Source organism: Musa acuminata, chromosome BXJ1-5 (genome assembly GCF_036884655.1).
Source record: "Musa acuminata AAA Group cultivar baxijiao chromosome BXJ1-5, Cavendish_Baxijiao_AAA, whole genome shotgun sequence".
In the NCBI taxonomy this organism is placed as follows: Eukaryota; Viridiplantae; Streptophyta; class Magnoliopsida; order Zingiberales; family Musaceae; genus Musa; species Musa acuminata.
Genome location: NC_088331.1, coordinates 19,668,429 through 19,693,370, shown reverse-complemented (window position 1 = coordinate 19,693,370; position 24,942 = coordinate 19,668,429). Strand labels below are relative to the sequence as shown.

Genomic DNA, 24,942 nt, shown 5'->3' with positions numbered 1-24,942 from the left:
AATCCGCAGCCAGATTCTCCCAGCTGTCACAGTCACATCACTGCCAGCCATTCTAGTCGATGGCGATATTTTTGGTGATCGAGCTACTCTTCATCATCCGCCGTCCATTTGTGCAGCCGTCATCCTCGGCTTGCTCCCCGCCCTCGTGTCTCTCGCTTTTTTTTAAATATTAACGAGATTATTATCAACAACCGTACATGACAATAATAAAATAATAATAAAATAATAATAATAATTGTTATTATTATTATTATCTACGGCAGGAACGAGATAAAGCTTCGGTGAACACGGAAAAACTACTCAACTTTGTGACTAAGCTTCTCTGATCCCCCAGATGGTCCTGTGATGATGCCTCACTTTGCTTGCCTTCTCCTCCACTTCGGTCCTCGAACCTCCACCAACCTTCTGTGGATGCAGCAGTCATGGCCCGCTTACCCCGTCCTCTTCCGAGATCATCATCATGATCGTTCATAATGCAGGCGGTCGACATTATTCTCATTCTGCAGATACATGATGAGCGGGACCCACCGGGGAAGGAAACCAGCTTCATGTGCTGCAGCGGATGCCGATGGTACGTTGTCCTTGCTCCAGCCGTGTCGCTGCTGCTCCTGCTCCTCCTCCCTGTGTCTGCTTCCCGCACAGGTAAGTAGTGCAGGGCGCCGTGGCCAAGGTTTACAGTAGCAGTAGCAGCAGCAGCGCCTGACATGAATTGCCCGAGGAAACAGGGAGCAGAAGCTTGTGGATGATCTTGTGACCCCCTGCTCACTCGGTCCTCCTGTCAGGTCTCACACCAGGTTATTGCCTTCCTTTTGCCTCTCGTGTCATGCCTTCGGAAGAACCTCTTGGTGTCAAAATTTGCCATGGAATATGTGCGCGTGATGTCTGAAAAGAGCTGACCTCTCCTTGATTTGGTGGATCTCCCAAGTCCGTTCCTCTTGTGTTTTTTTATTTTTTTCTGCATGCGTAGCAGGATAGGATAACATGCCATGTGTCATAGAAATAAGATGTCTTTTTGACACATTTCATTTAAATGGGCATCCTTGGTTTTTCTTTTATCGTCTTCTATCCTGTGCGGTGTGGCGTGGAACTGAAAGAAAGAAATGATCGTGTGGTAATGCAGTTGGAAGGGAGGCGCTTAACACTCATTGATGAGAGTCAGGTGAAGATACTTTAGGTGAGGGCCTTTTTGTCTGTCCTGAATGGTTGTGTAGGAGACAACACAATGCCCAGAAAGCTAGACTACAATTGCTCAGACTCGTAATGGTAGTTGTAGTGGTAGAGGAAATTAATGAAACAGTCTGGTCTGACATTTAGGTCTGGGAGCAGATTGGTGTTGATATTGAAGTTCCATGTGCTTTGGATGAAGAACGGAACGGTAGGAGAAGCGCCTGTTTAAGTGAGTTTGAATGGTGGCAGGAGTAAAAGGAAGATAGGTGGATAATGGAACCAACAGCTCAAAAGGGTCTTGAGAGAGCTCTCTCTCAGAAGGCTTTGCAGATGGGCAACTCCACCCCATGCAAAATATGGGTTCTGGGTTTCTTCTGTGGTGTCTGCATCACCTACCTCTTCCTGGTTGCCGTTGCTCCACTCAGGTCTACAGAGGTTGGATTGGTGTATTCAAGGACCGCCGGAGCCGTTTCGCAGAATTCAAGCTTTTGGACTTCTGGTTAGTTCAATCTTTCAGAAGAATGAAATTATTCCTTATTACTATTCTTGCTTGACTACTTTCATAGACACTACTGTAACAATTGTAGGATAAAAAACATATCAATTTCACGGATTTCGGTGGTTTTATTTTATGGTACCAGTATTTATCCAACATATTAACCAATAGGGCATTCTCACTCGGTACTTTTGGTTGATTCTATTCTTCTCATGTGAATCGTTTCTACTCAATCAATTCTTCTCTTATTCAGAAGCAGATTCCTAAATGTTGGGCTTCAAAATTAGTCCCTTCTGCTTTTACGCTGTACAACTAAAGCACTTCCAACTAAAGAAAGTTACATGCATATTCTTTTCAATTTATTTTTGTTTCCTTGTCCTTTTTCATGCACATGCTTATGAAAATCCTTGTTCTTGATTTCTTTTCAACTAAAGATGCTTTCTTCAAGGAATTCTAGCTAAAAGGACAATTTGATGACTGATGTTTGAGGTTTTCAATTGCCAAATTTTGACAATTAAATGCATAGCTGATTTAGATGATGATGTAAAAATTGTTTTCTGGATGGTGGATGTGACTGAGCAGATTCTGAGTTCACCATCTTCAGCCAAAAAAGTTTCCTTTTTTTTCCTTTTTCCTGGATAGTTTGGAAAATGTTGATTTTCAATATCAACTGCGAACAATATGAAATAACATGTTGTTTTCGTTTTAAGTGGCTCTTGATCACTTGCTTCTCAAGTTACATCATGAATCATTTTCCAGATCGAGGAAATTTGTTGCAGAGTATTTGTGCTGCTTATGATGAGATAGTTTTGCAAGTTGGTCTTACATTGTGAACCAGAAACAATCAAGTCTTTTCTTGTTATTGCAGGTATTAGCAGATCAGGCATGTACAGCTCTATAACAGAGAAAGTAGAGGTCTCAGAGGATCATTCGGCGGGTCTAGAGCCAAGTGATGAAGAGAGAGTCATGATGCTGTATAATGCTTGGGCTCTGCTGAATGGAGATGATGAGCATCAATTTGCTAGAGCTGATGTTCCTGATGCTCCTCATTTTGAAAACTGCAGTCTGAATGCTCAAATGTACAAGCAGTTTGACAGCCATGGTGAAAATGGAAGCTATCCTCCTTGGACTTTGTGGAGAGGATTTTTAGGAATGGAGTTACTTCATCCCTCCTCATCAAAAGATCCAGAGAAAACTCATTATCATCATGAAGCAAAATTTGGAGATGCTTATCCTCCTTGGGTATGTGAATTTGCAGGAGTAAACTGGCTTGTTACAATATAGTTGAAGTTAATCTACACACTGATTCTGAGCTGATATGAGAACTCTGAAATTTCATCATACTTATTTTCCTTTTTGTCAAATAAGTTTCGCCTTCTGTATCTCCTTCCTCTTCTATGGGAAACAGAGGTACATGCAGGAGTTCGTCAAATACTTTTACATATGCATTCTTTTGTTGTACTTTTGTAGGGTTATAATTTTGTGGACCGCGTATAGATTATTATTTTGTTAGACGCATTTGATGACAGAAATAAAAAAAAGAATAATTTACAGTAAAAATTTTGAAATAAATTGCTGAAATGTCAAGTATAAAATTGATACATACCCGGGAAAAGCATCATACTGTGAGATAGACTTTTCCAAAAATACATTACTTTGGAACTTATGAGCATTGCCTTTATACCCGTATTCAAACTTGGTATATGTGATCTGCTATCTGTTTTGTTCACCTGAATTATTTATCGTTCATGAATTATTACTTGATATTTGATGAAAGTTTATTTCCAGGTTGTAGGATCAGATGAGGACAATTTTCCTCTTACTAGATTAGTACAGAGGGATATATGGGTTTGTCAGCACCCCAAGAACTGCAATGATCCTAACCTGCGGTTTCTACTTGCTGACTGGGAGAGGCTTCCAGGATTTGGTATTGGGGCCCAACTAGCTGGAATGTCAGGGCTTCTGGCTATTGCGTTAAACGAGAAACGAATTCTTGTCACAAACTACTACAACAGAGCAGATCATGGTGGCTGCCAAGGTGTAATATTTCTTCGCAGTGATGATTATGTTCTGTTCTCTGTTTAATCATCTAAAGATGTCTCTATGGCATCACGTTAGAGCAGAATACATCTGAACATCTCATTCGTCTCTACCCAAGCTACACAAAATTTTCTATTTTCTACAAAATGGGTGTACACATTGATCCTAGTTTCCATTTTACAGGTTCTTCACGATCTCACTGGTCTTGCTACTTCTTTGCCGAGACATCCACCGAGTGTCAGAAACAAGCTTTTAGTCTCATGAAGAGTCAAGAAGCTTGGCAAAAACGGATCATAACAGTCAAGGACAACTATACCTCAAAGGAAATATGGGCTGGAAAGGTACCTAGGTATACAATTCCTCATCATTTACTCATTTCTCTTGTAGTTTAGAGATTGTTTATATCACCTTACATTTGTAATAACTGTTATTTAGAGCATGGGGTAGACCATGGAGTTTTCTGCAACCAACAACAGAGGTAGATGGGAGTTTACTTCGAAGCCACCGAAAGATGGATAGGAGGTGGTGGCGAGCACAGGTCTTCGCTCTAGTTAATCTTGACTTTATTTTCTTTTCCCCATTAATTGGCAATCATATCATCTGCCATAAAGCTTTCTGATACAGCATGATCTTTAGTGATTTATTTTTGTTGCTTTAGTTTCTGCATTACTGAGTCCATGTATGATTTGTCAACCAAACTGTTTTGCAGGCTATAAGATACTTGATGAGGTTTAAAAGTGAATATATGTGTCACCTACTAAATGTCGCTCGTCACAAAGCATTTGGATTGCAAGCTGCAAAGATGGTCATTACAAGTCTTTCTGCAGCTTGGCCAAAGGTCAGCAAGCACTAGAATTTTACTTTACTGTTCCACATAATTTAATAACATAGGAGGTTTCAGTTGACTTGCAGAACATGAAGCATACACTAGTCATTATTATATTTGTTGGGGTTTGCTGCAAGCCAGCATTTTTCGTTCGTTTTGCCAGTGAAATCAAAATTCTTGTCAAGCATTGGGTAAAACCAGCCATCGATCATCCTCTTGTAGTGATAGTAAAAGTCAGTTGCAGACCATTCATATATTATGTCTCCATCAAAATGCAGACTGGTTTTGAGTTTTGACTACAACTAATTAAAATAAATTTTTAGAAGGCCTAAATATCGATGATGATGGTGACCTTTCTCTCTCTCTCTCTCTGTGATCCGTAATGGCAAAATTCTATCTTTCCCTGTTCCTCTCTTGTGCCCTCATTGGAAAGGGAACAATTGGAAGAGGAGCCAATTGTAAGCTCACTCGTCTACTCTTAGGTGTTTCTTTCTCTGTTCTCAATTTTTTTTGTTTTTGGTTTCCCTTCTTTTTCTTTTATTTTTTACTCAGTACTAACATTCCGAACTGATGGTTCAGGGTCTAGTACTGAGCATGTAAATTCTTGATCATAAGACCAAGTGTTCTACTAGGTTTGGGTTTTCTTTCCCCCTTTTATTTGGTACTAGAAAAGTAAGCAACTAATGGTTAATTGCAATATGATGTGTTTACCCGCTTGTGTTAAAATAAATGGATCAGTTTCTTATTTTAGATGACTACATAGACCTATTCAATTAATTATGCAAAAAGAATATCACTCATCAGATCTCATGGACATCTAACAACAAACCTTACTCCTGAGAGGTAAACATACTGACTAATTTGCAGTTTCTCATCTTATTGGATTTTTTCATTGCTCTTCATGCCTCTTAGACAGTTTTCAATCATTCATAGACTTAATTTCTATCTTGTCTCATCTGAATCCTCAACCAAAAGCCATTTTTATATACTTTAGCATGGCATCATAAATTTCAAGATCTTATGTTTTCTGAAGTGGACATCTTTACCAAGCAGGAGCGTGTGATATCATTATGTGGTTCCAATCTCTCTTCTCACCTTTGCTTATCTAATATCATTAAGGCTCAAAATTATGTTGTAAAATTGTGTTTGTAGTGATTAGTTTTCCAACTTTCATTTAAAGAAAAGGGAAGACCCAGAGGCTAGTATTTTCTATGCAACTTTTGGCAATTTGCCTATTTCTAGAGATTGAAATTTGCATGATGACCACGTAAGATTCCATTGCATCCTTAACTGGTACCTTGTTTTATGAATATATTGTCCTTTAGTTTAGTGTATATTGCAAGAAAACAAAGACATCATTATTTTGTTATTTCTGAATATACAAAGATATCCCTTGATTGACAAAGGAGTCGGTTACAACTAAGAAATGCCGTCTCATGCTGATTGACCTTATTATACTTATCGGTATTGTGTATATAGAAAAATTAAAAGTCTCTCTAGACACATCAAGACTAACTAAAAACGAAAAATTAGATTAAAAACAAAAAACTAGAATTTACGCAAATAGAATTTAAAGAATCCAGTGAATCAAAAGATGGAAACCCAAACTTAAAGGAAGTAGTAGTCAAAAGATGGTGGAAGAACTGTCAAGGGGAGCTCAAAAAATGGAAAAGAATTAGCATTATATGACTTAGGATACACATAAGCATACATTGAAAATAATCTCAAAAGGCAAATAAAAAGGATGTTTCACCATATAGAACAAGATTTTTGAAGTTAAAAAAAAAAAAAAGACAAGTAAAGCAATATGACATAGCATATGTTGATAAAGCAGTCACAACAGACTTCAACTAAGAAGAATTACAAAAATCATTAGCAAAATATTCAAAGTTTCATATCAGACTAATAGTAATAGGAATTGCAAACTTAGAAAAGGGGAGTTGCTGGGATGATTATGAAGTATGTTTTTGATGATCAATTTAATAACCATAACCAAGCCCAATTAGTTATGCACGAATATAATATGATTGATAATTATGCTGTAATAGGGTGTATATCAAATTTTTCCATGAATCTGGTAGAATTTTTAAGATATATTAAGATAATATTCAAAAGTAAAAAATTATGATATGATTCTAGATGCAAATAATATTGCAATTACCATAAGGTGTATTGGAAAGCTACATTAGGATTTTTATTACAAACATAAAAATTAGTAGAAAGTTTTACTAGTAGAGATGTAAATATGATCCTAGCAAAAAAGATTGACACTTTAAAAATGGAGGAGTAGGAATTAGGAGACATACCAAGAGGTGAGATAGAAAACTAGAAGCAACCTCAGGCCACATATACACCTAACTAGATTTTCAAATTATAGGGAAAAAAATAACGTACCTAGAGGAAGAAGAAGAAGAAAATATTATTAAAATAAATATGTTAAGTGGAATAAAACCAAAAAATAATAATGAAATAGACTTTATTTACTTTGCCAAACAACTAAATGAAGATTTAAGAAATAACCGCCATCGATTAGGAATTTAGGATATTTATATAGAGGGAAGAAAAGACCAAAGAAATACAACGGAAATAGTCTAGAATATAGGACATTGGAAGAAGTCATCTTCAAGACTGAGAGAGGAGAAGAAGAAACAAATAATATAATAGAACAAATTGAAGGAGAAGATATAGATAAAGCCGTTAAAAATGTCATAGAAAATTTCATAATTTATAAAATCAACAATGAAACAAGTGACCATACAAAAATATATCAAGAACCACAAAGAATAAGTAGAATTGTAGAAGAAGATAAAAAGAAGAATTTTAATGACTTATTAGAGGAAATCGTCCCAATAGAAATATGTTCAGATATATTAGTTGAACGAAAAATGGAAGGAAGAATATGAAAGTCTTAAGTTTAGAAAATTTAGAGAGAGGAAATAAAAATTTTAAAATAGAGGAGTCTGAGAAAGAAGATAATGAGATATATCAACTTGAATTCGGAAGTGAAGAAGGAAGTCTTGACGGAGTAATGATGAATGATGAAGAAGTATTCATGAACGATGGAGAAGTCAGTTCTAGTAGAGTAACCCAAGGGAGAAAAATGCTCCAAGTATAAATCTACCATCGCCATGCTCCCACTCTGAGTTAGGTCGTTGATGCCTCATTGCCTCCTCATATATACTCTGATGCTCTAGTGATGTACAAATATCAACTCTGAGATCTAGATCGATATCATCACCGTGACTCTCATATTCATCATAAATCAGTTCCTACATAGACTTGTAGTATTCTTTCTCAACTCTTGCCTCCTTTATAATTGTATCTTCCTTTGCCTATTGTAACTTATCTTAAAATAATTTATGGACCTAAGTTGGAACCTTCTTGCATTTTGCAACATCGGGATACCTGTCGGCGAAATCCATCTTCATCTCGATGATTCCTCCACCTTCACAATAAATGCATTGTCTATGACGGTTCCCGTCTATCTTTCGGGCATGATTTCAAGTATCATCATATGTTTGTTTCTTTGGTGCAATGTTTCTATCAAAATTGAATCAAATAATAAGCTACGATTAGCTCTATTTGAAATAATAAGTGTGATTATACATCACGTACCTTACTTTGCCATTATAAACATATTAATCAACCTATGCGGCATTAAATACATAGAATTGACTCAATATAGGTCAAATTACCATGAATTTATAATTAAATATACTAATTATAGCATTAAAACATTAATTACTCACTAATTAGCCCTCTTTTACCATAATAAACATGACAAACACTAATAATTATTAAATATAAAATTAACCCAATAAAGGATCAAATAATGATGAATTTATCATTAAATACACTAATTACAGTATTAAAAAACTTAATTAAACCCTAATTAGTCTTAGTTTACCACTATAAATATGTCAAACACCGTATGAGGTATTAAATAGCAAGTTTTGTTATTTTGTACCATACTGGAGTTTTGATCTTAGCTCGGTATAGTACGGTATGAGTGTACCGAGTGGTATGCTTCAGCGTACTGCTTGTTTTATATATATATATATATATATATATATATATATATAATATAATATAATATAATATACTATAATATAAAGAAAAGTTAAAAATAATAGAAAAGGCAAAGTTGTCGAGGTGACATCACCTTGTTTCTTCTCCCTACGCAGGAAGAAGAAACCGAGGAAGAGAATCGGTATATATATATATATATATATATATAAAGATTAAAAAATAATAAAAAACCAAGGAGAAGAGGTTTCTTCTCCGATTTCATCACCCCACGTAGGGAGAAGAAACCGAGCGATCTCCTCGCGAAGCCTCGGCGACGACGCCGAGGCTTCTTCTCCCCGCGTGGATGAGAAGTCACTGATGATGCCGAGGCCTCGTCACCTCAGACGAGGAGGTGGCAACATCACATATGCGGCGTCCGACAAGGGAGGGCGACGATGGATCAGGATTTTTAAGGAAGAGCAGCACCGGATCTTCTGGTTCTCCCTTTTCTTCTCCTTCCTCCCTTGGCTAATACTACCTAGTAGCGGGCAACGACGGTCAAAATTGACCGTTACCGATCGATTTCGGGTGGTAACAGGGCGGAAACAACCCCAATCGACAGTACCGCTCAGTAGTTGGCGATCCGCATTTCGGTTTGTTGGTGGACCGATACATACTGCCTAGTACGAGCGGTATTATTCGAAATTAAAATCCTTGTTAAATAGATAAATTAGATCCAATATATGTCAAATTGTGATGAAACATCATTAAATACACTAATCACAACATTAATATAGTTAATCACTCCCTAATTATTCCTCTTTCATCACTATAAACATGTCAAAAATTGACCCAATATGGGTCAGAACTTTGATTAACCCAATATTAAATATACTAATATTTAGTATTAACATAGTTAATTAATCCCTAATTAGTCCTCTTTCACTATTATAAACATGTTAAACATCCTAATATGTATTAAAGATGTTGAATTGACTTAATATGGGTCAAATTTCGATTAAATCATCATTAAAATCACTAATTACAACATTAAAAAACTTCATGAAAACCTAATTAAACCTATTATACCATCACAAATATGTAAATCATCTTAATATACATGAAATACAAAGATTTGACCCATTAAGTGACTAACTTCAAAAAAATTAGCATTAAACATAGTAATCACAATCTTACAAACCTTAATTACTCCCTTATTAACACTATTATACCATCATAAAGATCTTAAACAACATGTTAGGCATTGAAAACATAGAATAGGCTTAATCATATGGTAAATCATCAAAAATAAAAAAATCTTTAATGAGAGAGTTCTTCCTCTAACTTAGGTGTTAATCCTCCTTAATTAGCCTTCCAAGCTTGATTCAAACTACAAACCGCAGCCTTGTAAAGTTTTAAGAGAGTGCAAATGTGAGAGAGAAAAAAAAGTGAGTAAGAAAGAGATTGAGAGAGTATGAGAGTTTGCTAGAGTGAAAGGGGGTGAAAGAGGAGAAAAAGGTTTAGAAACCCTTTCAAATGAATTTGACCATTGGAACGGGTTAGATCGGAGCCATTTGTCGGTAGCGGTCCTATCATTACCGATTGGTATAGGTTGGCAATGGTTGGATTTTGACCCTTTTGATTGGTATAGATCCCGTATTGGACGACACGAGGTCATTTAACATATACCATCCGGTACAGGGTGGTTCGCGTACTAGTCTCCTATTGGACTAGTATGTATTGCTCGTACTGGGCAGTATACCGTTGCACGACAAACCCTGCTCCTAGTCCTAATCCTCTTTTATCACTTCTAAAGAGATCTCTTCTTCTTGGTATCTCGGACACTCAAATTCATAGGGTTCATGATATGCAAATGTTTTGCATACTCTTATCCCTAAGCCTCTTTTATCATTTCTAGAGAGATTTCTTCCTTCTTTTAACAACCTTACTTCCTCACATATATCTGGGCATGAAAATTTCTTACAAATTTTATGGCTTGTCCTATACTGAAAACCCCTTAGATTTTTGTATGTTACAACCATTCTTGTAATCTTCCCACTAAATTTTCTTGAATTCCAGTTATGTATTTTGCTATATAATATGGGTTAGATACTTGTCCTGATTTACTTAAATATTTCAAAAATGCCTTAAGAGTAGTCCTCTAATGCACTTAGGTTACAATATCTTTTTTTTTTAATTATCCCAAGTATTTTGCTTTTGTTTTTTGGTATCTTTTACTATACATTCACCAATTGATACAACTTTTAGAAACTGAATCCATAATTGCATATTTTTCTTTTCAACGACTTCTAAGTAGGATATCTGTTTATTCACATAATATACATGAAATATATCTTGTAGTGATGCTCTTAAGGAGCTACATACAAAATCTCTAAGTACCAAAGTCATCTACTTCTAATTGTAAAAATGAAGATGTTAATCTTTGTGCCAAATCTTCTAGCTCTTCTTCCCAGTATTGTATAGGTATATTATCTAGATTTAAACTTGGAGCATTTTTCTCCCTACGTATGTATCTAGATTTATATTATCTAGCTCTTCTTCAAATTCTTCTTTTTCACCTTCTTGTATAATTATACTTATTCCTTGTGGTTCTTGATATATTTTTGTATGGTCACTTGTTTCGTCATCCATTTTATAAATTATGAAATTTTCTGACATTTTTAATGGCTTTATCTACATCTGTTAGGATCCTTTTTTTTTTTAGCTTTTAAATAATGTTTATTGAGTCTGTTTAGTTTAGTTAGAGTCGGATAGAGGTTTATTTAATATTTATTTATTATTAAGAGTTCAAGTCTTAATGGACTCTGGGTGGAACTCTATAAATAGGGATGTAACTATTTCTTTTCGGCAAACAATGAAATATTATTTAGTCTTTTGACAAACCCTAAGAGATCGATCCCCTCGAAGTGATCATCCGTTTTTCTCCCCTTTCTTCTATGATAAAACCTTAGCGCCTTATCATTTGGTATCAGAGCAGCGATCCTCGGCGTTTATGCTATAGTTATCATCATAAAAAAAAAATCTGCAGCTGCATCCTTCTCGAGCGAGAAAGAAGCTCGGCTAGCGAAACAGAGTCCACTGCTCGCTGGCTAGTGACCACAGCCGCTGTTGCTTCCTAGTCAACGGACCACCCTCTCATCGATCCCAGCCCTCGGTGACCCCCCTCCACCATCGCTGCTGCTCCTCGGCCAGCAACCTTCCCTCCTTGCTGCCCCACCCTGCTCGAGCGAGAAGGAATGCGACCGTTGTTTCCCGACCAGTGGACCACCCCCATCGCTTCTACCATCGGCGACACTACCCCAGCTGCACCACCATCGCTGTCTCCCCTTGGGTCGCAACCGCAACCGCTCGACCATCCCTCGTGGCAATCGAAACATGGCAACCACGACCGCCGCAGCCGCCGTTGTTTCCTCCCTTGTTCGCTGCCGGCATCGACAGCAACCGTCGCAGCTAGTCCTCAACCGCCACAGTCGCTGCTGTTTCCTCAACCGCCCGTGATCCCTCGATGTCGCCAGCGCCTCCTTCCGCGGTACGACAAAAACAGGGCAACGCTGCCTCCCATCCGCGCCGCCGCAGCCGTCGCTATTTCCTCAACCGCCCACGATCCCTTGGCGTCGCCAATGCCTCCTTCCATGCAACAGAGATAAGGCAACACTGCCTTTCATCCGCAGCGACCGTAACCTCAACCCCGGCCGCTTCAACGTTGCCTTCCCCTTGCTCTGCATCCTTTGCCGCAGAAACAGGGCAACTCACCGATTGCCCTTGTTCCCAATCGCGCCACGACCGATTCCTCTTCATCGGCATTCACAACACTGCCGCCTCCCCCCTTGCTTTGCATCCTCTGTCGTAGCCGCCGGTTGCCACCACCGCAGCCTCAACCCTGGTCGATTCAATGCCGCCTCCCCCTTTCTCTACATCCTCTACCGCAGCCTCAACCCCGACCGCTTCAACGTTGCCTCCCCCTTGCTCTGCATCCTCTGCTACAGCCGCCAGTTGCCGTCGCCGTAGCCTCAACCCCGACTGCTCGACGATCGCTCCCTTGGGTTGCAGCAGCTGCAGCCACACTGACGTCGTCGCCTTCCAACCCCCAGTGCTCTCACCTCACGCAGCGATAGAAACACGGCAACAACTTTTCCTCCTCGCAACGACCATAGCACTTCCCTCGGCGCCTACTTCCTTAGTAGCTTCGCGTCGACAATGCTGATGCTCTTGACTAGACATCAAAAACAAGAACTGGGGATTACAGATTTGTAGTCTTATGCAATGGCTACCAATAACTCAGTGAATGTACAAATTGAAGCATTGGAAACCAGAATTGAGAATCGGCTACAAGAAACCCTTGATGATTTAAAAAAGAGCTTATTGGAGCATTTTAGCAGGTTTCAACAAGATGGGAGCTCAAATTCTACGATGAACAAATATGGAGATACAGGAAAAGAGCCCCAAGATTATGACACAAACTACTCACGCATTAAGGTAGAATTTTCAAGATGGAAAGATGGGGATCTGACCAGTTAGATCTTTATGGCAGAAAATTTTTTTAGTTAGAACCCCAAAAGAATCCAAGGTGGAAATAGCCTCAATTCAGCTAGATGGAGATGCAATCCATTGGTATGATTGGTACGAAACTTGTCATGGAGTCCCCTCGTGGGAGCAATTCAAGAGAGGGCTTCTTGTTCGCTTTGGATCATCTGAATATGAGAATGTTGATGGACAGCTCGTCAAAATTCGTTAGACTTTTACAGTGTTGAAATATCAGAGCAAGTTTGAAAGATTGTCAAATCAAGCCAGAGATTGGTCCGAACAATAACTGGTGGGTACATTTATCGAAGGACTTAATCTAGATATCCGATGTGAAGTCAAATCTCGCCAACCCCGCACTTTGATGTTAGAACCCTTATAGATTCTAAACTTGGGGTTGATCTCTTTAGGGGATCGACCTCCTTGGAACTCTATAGGGGTTTCTCCCTCCAAGTTGCTGCTCAAAGGCTGCAGAAAAGATTCATCTATTGCTTATCAAAAGCGGATGAATACATGGCTATTTATAGGGTTTCTAAACCCTAACTCCTAATAGGACTCCTACTCAAGACTCCTATTCAATTAAGACTCCTACTCAAGATTCCTATTCTTTTACAACTCATAATTCTTCTTTAAGAAATAACCTTCAAACCCTAGCCGGCCTTTTCACCTTTTTAATAGGGGTCGACTTAGGTAGGTTTTACATGAATGCCCCTCTCAATTAGGACTCTCCTAGTTAGAGTCCTAACAGACCCGCCCTCTTCAAATCAGCCTTATCCTCGAGGCTGACAATCCATAAATTCTAGGAATTTGATTTTCAAGTCGTCATAGTTCTCCCAAGTGGCACCTTCTGCTGGTAAGTTTGCCTATTATATTAGCACTTTACTAGTGGGTCGTCGTCGTTAAGTCACGATCCGTCGATCAATAATGGCACTCGACTGGGTATGGAGTTCTCCTTGGGTAGTCATATTTGGTGGATGACTTTGGGTTGTCTCTAAGCACCTGTTCACCACTTTCGTTTGGCTGTCGATTTGTAGGTGATACGCTGTACTCCTTTTCAATTTAGTGCCCTGCATCTAGAATAATTTTGTCCAAAATCTGCTCGTGAAGATGCAAGTATAATTTGGCACAAGCACAATGCGTCATTTATAGCACAATTCTTTTGAGTCACAACTGTAATGAGCCACGGAGCTTGATGCTTCCTCTAATTTTTTATGATTTTACTGGTCTCCGGATCTTCCTGCCATTCCATCTTAATATCCTTAAGGAAGTCACTGATCGGAAGTGAAACAGTCGAAAATTCAGCTTGCTCGGGTAGCCGCGAAAGCGCATTTGCAACAACATTCTCTTTCCCCTTTTTGTAAATTATTTCATAATCATATCCAAGAAGTTTTATTATCCATTTTTGCTACTTGGGGGAAGATATCTTCTGTTTCAAGAAATATTTTAGGCTTTTATGGTCGGTCTTGATTTGAAAGCATCGCCCGATCAAGTACGATCTCCATTTGACCACCGCATGCACAATCACGAGCATCTCCTTCTCATAAATAGTCGTTTTGAGATGGGAAGGAGATAATGCCTTACTGGTATAAGCGAGGGGGTGGCCATCTTGCATTAGTAAAACACCAATTCTGACTTCGGAGGCATCGACTTCAATAACGAAAGTCTTACCGAAGTTGAGTAGCCCCAGTACGGGCATTGTCGTCATTGTGACTTTAAGTTTGTCGAAGGCGGTGGTCGCTTTGTCCAACCATTGGAAAGCATCTTTTTTCAGCAAGGAAGTAAGTGGTGCACTGATCTTTCCATCATTTTTCACGAACTTGCGGTAGTAGCCTATTAAACCGAGAAAGCCATTTAGCAATTTTATGTTCCTCGAGGTCGGCCAGTTCTGCATTGCTCCAATTTTGGAGGGGTCCACTGGCACACCTTCCTCTGATATGATATGCCAAAGATATTCTACCTTCTTTTGAAGAAAGCAAAAAATTCATAGTGGTCGTTGTGTGTTCAAAAGGTGGTTTTCGGTATGTCTTCTTTGCACACTCGTATTTGATGATACCTGGATCAAAGGTCCAGCTTTGTGAAGATTTGTGCTCCTTTTCATCTAGCAATTCATCTACTATTGGAATAAGGTATTTGTCCTTGACGGTTATGCCGTTGAGATCTCGGTAATCAACACACAATCGCCATGTTCCGTCCTTCTTTCGTACGAGGAGCACCGGTGAAGAGTAGGGGCTGCAACTTGGCCGAATAATTCTAGTTTCGAGCATCTCTTTTACAATCCTTTCTATTTCATCCTTCTAGAAATGTGGATACTGATATGACTGAGTATTTGCTGGAGATTTGCCTTGAAGAATCGTTATACAATGATCATGCCGACGGGTAAGAGGTAGGTTGCGCAGTTCGTCAAATATATCTGAAAATTCAGCAAGCAAAGGAAGTAGATTTGGATCTTCAAATTCTGTTGGCTCTTCCTTAGTTTGATGTTCAAGTTGTACCAAAAAGCCGCTGCATGCTTTATGCAAAACCTTCTCTGTTTGTTGTGTGCAAATCGTCATTACGTCGCCCCAACGTTTCCCGTGCAGTATCACCTGTTTCTCCTTACTGTAAAATTTTATAATTAGTTTCATAAAATTCCAAGAAACATCACCTAATGTCGTCAACCATTTAATTCTGAGCATGGCCACATGATCATCAAGAGGGAGGAGGAAGAAATATGCAATTAACTTTTGGTCCTGCAGCAACAGTTTCACTCGCGGGCGCCTACGATCATATTTCAAAATTCATCCATCGGCGACCTTAACGTCAAACCTGCTGTAATTCTCGATAGGTAAGGCCATTCGGACAGCAACTTTACTGTTTAGGAAGTTATTAGTGCTGTCCATGTCGATGAGAACGGTGATCGGTTGTTGTTTGAGAAGGCCTCTAACTTTCATTGTTTGCGGGTTTGAGTAGCCGGCTAGTGTATGTACCGTAACTTCGGTCGGTTATGGCTCTTCTTTTGCATCTTTTTCTTCATGTTCAAGGCTCTCTTCTGGATGTTCAATGACCTCTTCTTCTACTGGTTCAATCATAAGAAGTCTCTCTTTACTATAGCGATGCTCACGGCTCCACGGCTCGTCGCAATGTCAACATAATCCCTTTGCAGATTGCTCCCGAAGTTCTTCTCTTGCCAAACTTTTTGGTGCAGGGACTCGGTTAATAGTGGGGGGGGCTGAGGGCTTCGGTATTGCTGGTTGGGGAGCAACCCTAGTCCTCCGAGTTTCATGCTTCAATCGCTCCTCTTGAAATTGTGCGAAAGAGATGGCTGCCATAAGCGTGTACAGTTGTCGCGCTTTAACTTCTCCCCGGATCTCCGACTTCAAGCCCTCAATGAAGGTCCCCATTTGCTGTTTTTGAGACCAATCACGAGTTTGATTAGATAACCGTTCAAACCTGGTTTAGTACTCTTGAATGGTGGAGGTTTGTCGGATCTTTGCTAGTTGTCCGTCAATGTTCTCGTAATTGGTTGGTCCGAAGCGGATCAGCAGTCCTTCTTTGAATTGTCGCTATGAGAGGACTCCATGAGTAGGTTCAAACCAGTCAAACCAGTGTATGGCATCCCCTTTAAGATGTATAGCTGCAATTTTCACCATAGATGCGTCTGCAGTTTTGTGGTACCAAAACTATCGCTCCGCGTGCGAGATTCAACCAATCGGGTCGCCTTCTTCCCATCTAGGGAAGTCCACCCTCATACATGGATAGCTGGGGTCGGTTATAAAGCCTCCCCTCTATCGGAAGTCATCCCTTCGGCTTGGTGTGATTGGTTAGAGCTCTCTCATTGATGTGATTTCTTCGGGCTTGGTGATCGGCCCAAACTGAGTTCGGTAAAGAGAGTCCGAATCTTATCCTTCATTCGCGCCTCGAAGGCTTCGAATTTAACATTGATTGCATCCTCCGATGCCATAGTATATGCCTCCAAATCTATAATGTTAAATCTTTCTTTTGTTGTCGGGTTAAAGTCATGTATAGATTGAGGTCGAAAGGGTTGGTGGATTGGTGGATGTAGACTGCGGTTTAGGCTTGTTTTGTGGCTGTTTTGGGTGCAGTTTGAGGGTGTGGTTTAGTGAAGTTTTAGGGCTGTGGATGAAAGTTTTAGATCTGTGGTAGAGGGCAGCAAAGGTTTGATAGAAATCAGTTGAAGTTTGTTGCAGAATTGTGTTGTCTTGTAAGAGTAGAATTATCGTCGAAGAAACAACGATTTCTCGACGAAATTTTCACCAAAAACTTGAGAAATTTGAGGAGGTAATTGACAGCAAAATCTCAGTTTATATGACAGTAAGGATGTCCAATTTAATTAAGAAAATTTTGGCAGTATAACAGCAAGGAAATTGGTGCAAGTTGCGATAGCAGAATTCTTATCGAAAAATTTCAGCGGTTTACGACGAAAATTTGTAGGAACACAAAATCGTTTTTAGAGATGAATTCCTCAATAGATCAATCTTAGATGAAAGCCAAGATGATCTATGAAGTGTATAAGAAATTTCATTAAAAAAAGATTGCAAATAGATGGGTTAAAGCAACAATATGCGGCTGAAATTTTCTGCATTACAGATTTTCAAGTGTAGCAGATTGAACGTAAAAGATCAGTGGTTTATATTAAAAATTTTTCGACGAAACCAAAGGGAAATCCACTGTTAGGAAGTGTAAAAGCTTTTATAAAAATTTCATAGAGATTTGGACAGAAAAAACATAGTAGCGATCAAACAAACTGTTCTATGCGGTTGGAATTTTATAGTACAGATTTTCAAGTATAGTAGATTAGACGTAAAAGATCAATGGTTTATATTAAGAATTTTTTGACAAAACCAAAGGGAAATCTGCTGTTAGGAAGTGTCAAAGTTATCATAAAAAATTCATAGAGATTTGGATAGAAAAAACGTAGTAGCAAGATCAAACAAACTGTGCTATGCGGCTGGAATTTTACAGTACAGATTTTCAAGTATAGTTGTTTAGACATAAAATATCAATGGTTTATAGTGAGAATTTTTTGACAAAACCAAAGGTAAATCTGCTGTTAGGAAGTGTCAAAGCTGTCATAAAAATTTCATAGAGATTTGGACAGAAAATACGTAGTAGCAAGATCAAACAAACTGTGGTATGCGACTGGAATTTTACAGTGCAGATTGTCAAGTATAGCAGTTTAGACATAAAAGATCAATAGTTTAGATTGAGAATTTTTTGACAAAACCAAAGGGAAATATGTTGTTAGGAAGTGTCAAAGCTATCATAAAAATTTCGTAGAGATTTGGATAGAAAAAACATAGTAGCAAGATCAAACAAACTGTGCTATGCGGTTGGAATTTTACAATGCAGATTTTCAAGTATAGTAGTTTAGACGTTAAAAATCAATGGTTTATATTGAGAATTTTTTGACAAAACCAAAGAGAAATCTGCTGTTAGGAAGTGTCAAAGTTGTCATAAAAATTTTGTAGAGATTTGGATAGAAAAAAACACAGTATCAAGATCAAACAGACTGTCTATGTGGCTGGAATTCTGCAATGTATCTTTCATCGTAGAGATGAAAACTTTGCGACAAAAAGTTTATGCAACAATATAGGAATAATTTTTTTTGGATTTTCGATTAAGGATAACTAAATTGCAGCAACAGTAAGGTAGGAAACCAGAACCTGTTGCAATTCACGGGGAGATCAAAGGATGATCCGCGGTGGTGGAGATGATGGCGGAATTTGACGACGATCTTTTAAGCAATTGTGGGAATTGCTTTGGGCGGCTGTGTAGGGCTGATGGATGGCTGTGGAAGGGCAGCGAGACGCCAAGAACGTTGCTCTGATACTAGGTGTTAAAACCCTTGTAGATTCTAAACTTGGGGTTGATCTCTTTAGGGGATCGACCTCCTTAGAACTCTATAGGGGTTCCTCCCTCTAAGTTACTACTCAAAGGCTACAGAAAAGATTCATCTATTGCTTATCAATAGAGGATGAATACATGGTTATTTATAGGGTTTCTAAACCCTAACTCCTAATAGGACTCCTACTCAATTAAAACTCCTACTCAAGACTCTTGATAGGACTCCTACTCAAGACTCCTATTCCCTTACAACTCCTAATTCTTTTTTAAGAAATAACCTTCAAACCCTAGCCGACCTCTTCACCTTTTTATAAGGGGTCGGTTTAGGTAGGTTTTACATGAATGCCCCTCTCAATTAGGACTCTCATAGCTAGAGTCCTAGCATATGACATTTGCAATATCATTTGCACGCTTACATGAGGAAAAAATCAATAAGGAAATTCGTTGAAACAAAAGTGACAATAAACAGATGATCAACAAGCCACCTGCCTTATCTATCCCCAACCAGAACCCTAACACTCGAAGACTAACCCAAGAAGAACTCAAGGAAAGATCAGCAAAAGGGTGTGTGCTGGCACTATGATGAAAAGTGGAGTAGAGAGCACCGATGTAAACAAGGGCATCATCTTATGATTGAACCAATTGAGGAATTGGAAGCTAACAATGTGGACACTAATCATGAAGGTATGGATTCTAATGACGATGTTGGACCTATCATACATACAGTGCATACATTAGTCAGCTACTCTGATCCACAAACTATGAAAGTTGGAGGAACTTTGGAACATCAACATGTTACAGTTTTGATTGATACTGGTAGCACTAACAATTTTATGGATGGTAAGGTTACCGACCGATTGGCCTACCACATTGAAGACTATAATAAATTCGAAGTATAGGTCGTGATAGCAAGTTCTCAAAGATTTAACTGACTTTGTAAGGCCAAAAATTGCTTGTGGACTTCTTTTTGCTATCCTTGGAAGACTTCGAAGTGGTGCTTGGAATTGAATGACTATCAACCTTGGGTGATGTTTCGTGGAACTTTTCTAAACTAATCATGAAGTTTTTTATTAATGGAAAGCAGGTGATCCTAAAGGGAAGACGTGAAAGTAAGGTCACAACTACCACTAGCCATCGGATGAAGAGGGTTTTTTAGAAGACTGTAACACCGAAAGGTCGACCTATTGCTTACACTATCAAGAGGTGGAGACCATACTTATTTGATCAACGGGTTATGATACGCCGCTGATACCCTGTGACTAAAGTGCTAAAAGAGAAACTCCCCGAGTTTGATATTGCTCAGCCTTGAGGACAAGGTTGATTTGAAGGGGGAGGAATTGTTAGGATCCCTTTATTTTCTAAGCTTTTGAATAATATTTATTTAGTTTGTTTAGTTTAGTTATAGTCGGATAGATATTTATTTAATATTTATTTATTATTAAGAGTAAGTCCTGGTGGACTTTGGGTGGAACTCTATAAATAGGGATGTAACTATTTCTTTTTGGCAAACAATGAAATATTATTTAGTCTTTTGGCAAACCCTAGGAGGTTGATCCCCTCGAAGTGATCAAGGAGGCCGATCCCCTCGAATTGATCATCCCCTTTTCTTCCCTTTCTTCCATGATAAAACCCTAAGGTTTTATCAATATCTTCTCCTTTAATTTGTTGTGTTATATTATTTACATATGGAATCATGTCATAATTTTTATTTTTGAATATTATCTTAATATATCTTAAAAATTCTACTAGATTCATGGAAAAATTTGGTATACACCCTATTACAGCATAATTATCATTCATATTACATTTATGCATAGCTATACGTCATAACCATTCTCCGATATGAAACTTTGAATATTTAACTAATGATTTTTGTAATTCTTCTGAATTGAAGTTTGTTATGACTGCTTAATTGGCACATGCTATTTTGCATTGCTTTACTTGTCTTGTTATTTTCTTTTTACCTTCAAAAAGTCTTGTTCTATATGGTGAACATCCTTTTTTTTTTTTCTGTCTTCTGTCTTCTGAGATTATTTTCAATGTATGCTTGTGTGTCTCCTAAGTCATATAATGCTAATTGTTTTCCTTTTCTTGAGCCCCCTCTTAACAGTTTTTCCACCGTCCTTTGACTACTGCTTCTTTTAAGTTGGGTTTCCATCTTTTGATTCACTGGATGCTTTAAATTCTATTTGTGTAAAGTCTAGCCTTTTGGTTTTAGTTAGTCTTGATGTGCCTAAAGGGACTTTCAATTTTTCTATTTGTAATTGCTCTAGCTTTTCTATTTTTTCTTTAAGTTCTATTTTGGTTTGGATTAAATATTCCACTATTGTATTTAAGGTAGCTGCATGATTTTGATTACTATTTTTCTCATATTTGACTGTATCAAAATAAGTTGTAGGTATATTTTTTATTCTTAGTTTATGTATGACTCTTGCTAAAGTTCTATCTTCCTTACTCATGCACAATTTTATTTATCTCTTTTATTTGTGTTTGTGGGCTTTTAATTATTTCCTTGATATTTTCTACCTCAATTTGTAATTCTATGACCAATTCATTAGTTTCTTGTTCTATTGTTTTAGGGTCTAATATATTTATTGCTTCTAGCCTTCTACTACCTTTTTTAGTTCTTTTTTATTCAGGCTTTGTTTGATAATTTCTACTGCCTCTTTAATTTGTTCTCATATGTAGTCTAGGTTTCCTAATAAAGTTCGATTATTATGACTTAGTCTTCTAGCTGAATCTATAAGTTCCAAAATTTCTTTATTTGTTTTTTCTTGCTGTTCTCGAAGACTTCTGAAAGATTTATAAAACAATCTATTATCATATTTTCTACAGGCTAACCTTGAAGACTATGTACTTGATATTCTTTAGGTATGTAGGTATTAGTTAGCTTGGCTAGTAAAGACCGTGATAGCTTATCACAAGATCTTGGGATCAAATCTTGTCTTTGTCACTTTTCTTTTACACAAAAAAAAGTTCTTCGAGTATTCTATCGTTTAATTTGTGCTCTCTTTCTAAATTATTTTTTATTTTTGTTTGCTTTTCTATTTCTAAATCTAACTAAGATAAATGATCTATATTGAAAAATTCAATCTTAAATTTTTGCTCTGATGCCAACAATATGCAGCAACTAATAAAGCGTAAATGCAATAGAGTATAACCACAGCAGCAACTATTAAGAATAACACAACCAGAGCGATATGAAATTGAATGAAAGCTGTAAACCCTAAGCTAAAAGGATCCTTTTATGTAGAACCCTAAACGTTGGTATCATTCCAATATTCTGTACCGTGTGTTATTGTATTGGTACGATACATCCCAATATTCTGAAAAAAAGACAAAAAATGGCCTGAAATTCAGAAAAACCCTATTTTTGGGGTTTTCTATTATTTTTATATGAATAATATTTAGATAACAATAAAGTGTATCTAAGTCATAAATTAATAGAATTCTAGGTAATTGGATGCAATTGGGCCTAAATATAACAGAATTACCTTAAGAATAACCACAGTAGCAACTATTAAGAATAGAGTATAATCACAGCAGCAACTATTAAGAATAACACAACCAGAGCGATATGAAAGTGCATAAAAGTTGTAAACCCTAAGCTAAAAGGATCCTTTTAGGCAGAATCCTAAACCCTGGTATCATACTGATATTCTGTACCATGTGTTGGTGTATTGGTACGATACATACCAATTCTGAAAAAAGGCAAAAAATGGCCTGAAATTCAAAAAATCTCTATTTTTGGGGTTTTCTGTTATTTTTATATGAATCATATTTAGATAAGAATAAGGTGTATCTAAGCCGTAAATGAATAGAATTCTAGGTAACTGGACCCAATTGGGCCTAAATATAAGAGAATGACCTTAATCATGCTTAATTTTCCTAAGTATGCAATAATAAGTCTCAAATGGTATGAAATGATAAATAAAACATAGGAAGAAGTTAAATACCTTCAATCAGAGAAAAATTCCATTGGATCTCAAGTTTTAATCCCTCTTTTATTCATATGTAGAGGTTGATTATACTTACTGCTGATTAGGAAGATTAACGAAGTGAGAGTGTGAGAAAGAGTAAGAATGAGAGTGAGAGTGAGTGAAAGAGGGGGAGGGAGGATGATTTAAAGGGCCAAAACCGGGCCAAACAGTCAATTTGACCATTGGAACCTGGTTTGACTGGGGGATAATGGTACAATCAAAATATGACCGTTATTGACTTGCATCGGTCAGTTCGGTTGAGGTGTTTTGACCGTATCGGTCAGTACAAGAGATGTACCAACTGGTATGCCCATCCCTAACCACATACTGTCTGAAACGGATCAGCTGGCAGACCATTACCAATTGTTTTGTAGCATATTGGGCCGTATGTAAAACCAATTACAACAATCTTGCACATTCCAAGCATATGATTCTATCATTCTAAATCTACACGCTATGTATTGCATAACATTCAGAATTCATCTATGCATGCCAATATTCCACCTCAAATATCAAGCCTTGGAGTGTGAAACTGTTCTTTTAAAGAGGATACAGACATGCCTGCAAGTTGTAGCCTTGTACACACTTGTCATGTGCAAAATAAGTCCAGATCGAGCTCTTTCATGATGTAGATGTTAATGCATTTCAGTGTGTTTCATTTGCTTTGACAAAATTTCGTTTCAACATTCGGTCCAAATGATTTACCATAAACTTTTTCATTTAGTTGTGATGGTTGAATTTTTTGAGGGAAATATAAAAAGTAATGGACGTCAATACCATCACCTTTGACAAGATTTTGGCACACCAAAGGCATGTAGCTTCAAACAATTTAACTTAAGATTGTTCAGTCAGTTGTTATGGTTGGATTTTTTGATTCACCTACTGCTAACTTGTGTATGACATTATGCTGCTGTACATCTAAAGATGAGATTTCTCTGAAGTGGTAAAATTAGGTTTCTGTTTGGTTAATAATGCCACTCTATGGATTGCTAATAAAAGAAACTCATCATGCTTCATTAGGAATATGTGGATATCATAATAAATATTTTCTCTTTATGAATTGCACGATCTTGATAGAGTTTAAGTTATAAAGTTATTTAAGATGTTATTTGTTCCCAGGTAGCTATCAACAAATCCGAAGCAGGTATGGAGCGGCTTGTATGGTCCATTCATAACCCCTGGATTCCGAGGCCACTTCTAAGCATGCATGTCAGGATGGGAGACAAAGCTTGTGAGATGAAGGTTGTCGGATTTGAACACTACATGCAGCTAGCTGACCGCATCCGTAAGCATTTTCCGGACCTGAACAGCATATGGCTCTCCACAGAAATGCAGGCATGTCCTTGGATGCTTGTGACACTCGATTCCATTGCTACATTTCCACTCCACTGAGACAGTATAATCCTACATGCAGGAAGTCATAGACAAAACGAGGCGATATCCTAGTTGGACCTTCTACTATACGAATGTTACGCGCCAGGAGGGGAGCATGACGATGGCCACATACGAGGCAAGTCTTGGGAGAGAGACCAGTACAAACTATCCCCTTGTGAACTTTGTAATGGCGACCGAAGCAGATTTCTTTGTTGGAGCTTTGGGCTCAACATGGTGCTATCTCATCGATGGCATGAGGAATACTGGGGGAAAAGTGATGGCTGGGTATCTCAGTGTCAATAGAGATCGGTTTTGGTAGCTGATTCAAGATCACAGAACTGAGTATATATATGCTGTACATGAACGTCTCCCAATGTGGGTATTTGTACATATAAAAAAGAATTATATAGAGTATATATAGTTTGAATAAGAACTTCGAGTCTTTTCAATATTTCTGTCGACATTATTTTGTTTTATTGTCAGATACTACTTATCTGATGATGGTTAAGTTGCTCGATGAGTCTGTGTTTCTTAGATCTCTAAGTTGGACTCGAAGCCAGAAACCAGTATGGTCATAGTTTTCAGATTAATTATTGACTAAACCTATATCTCAATTTGGTTAATTATTTTCAAATTAACGTTTCTTTGTGTCTAAGTTGTCTAAA

The 24,942-nt window shown here is 37.9% G+C and overlaps 1 protein-coding gene across 6 annotated transcripts; it reads left to right on the top strand.

Annotated features, from left to right (window-relative positions):
- Positions 1-308: 308 nt before the first annotated feature.
- Positions 309-24,728, top strand: LOC103974939 (uncharacterized). 6 transcript variants are annotated; one of them, XM_065183468.1, is made up of 10 exons: positions 309-794; positions 1,121-1,174; positions 1,315-1,666; positions 2,532-2,905; positions 3,452-3,701; positions 3,887-4,052; positions 4,139-4,241; positions 4,413-4,541; positions 24,023-24,242; positions 24,322-24,728. In XM_065183468.1, the coding sequence occupies exons 3-10, from the start codon at positions 1,441-1,443 to the stop codon at positions 24,594-24,596; spliced, it is 1,743 nt and encodes a 580-aa protein (XP_065039540.1). In that variant the 5' UTR covers positions 309-794; positions 1,121-1,174; positions 1,315-1,440; the 3' UTR covers positions 24,597-24,728. The 6 variants fall into 6 exon arrangements, with proteins under 6 accessions (XP_065039540.1, XP_065039538.1, XP_065039535.1 ...); XM_065183466.1 differs by having other exon boundaries at positions 311-794; positions 1,327-1,666; positions 24,023-24,238; positions 24,318-24,728; XM_065183463.1 differs by having other exon boundaries at positions 311-794; positions 24,023-24,238; positions 24,318-24,728.
- Positions 24,729-24,942: the final 214 nt, after the last annotated feature.

Excerpts from the sequence above, each read along its gene's own strand:
- LOC103974939 (XM_065183468.1), top strand. The coding sequence starts at position 1,441 with ATGGAACCAACAGCTCAAAAGGGTCTTGAGAGAGCTCTCTCTCAGAAG. Across the intron at positions 3,702-3,886 it reads AGATCATGGTGGCTGCCAAG|GTTCTTCACGATCTCACTGG; the intron begins GTGTAATATTTC and ends TCCATTTTACAG. Across the intron at positions 4,542-24,022 it reads TTTCTGCAGCTTGGCCAAAG|GTAGCTATCAACAAATCCGA; the intron begins GTCAGCAAGCAC and ends ATTTGTTCCCAG.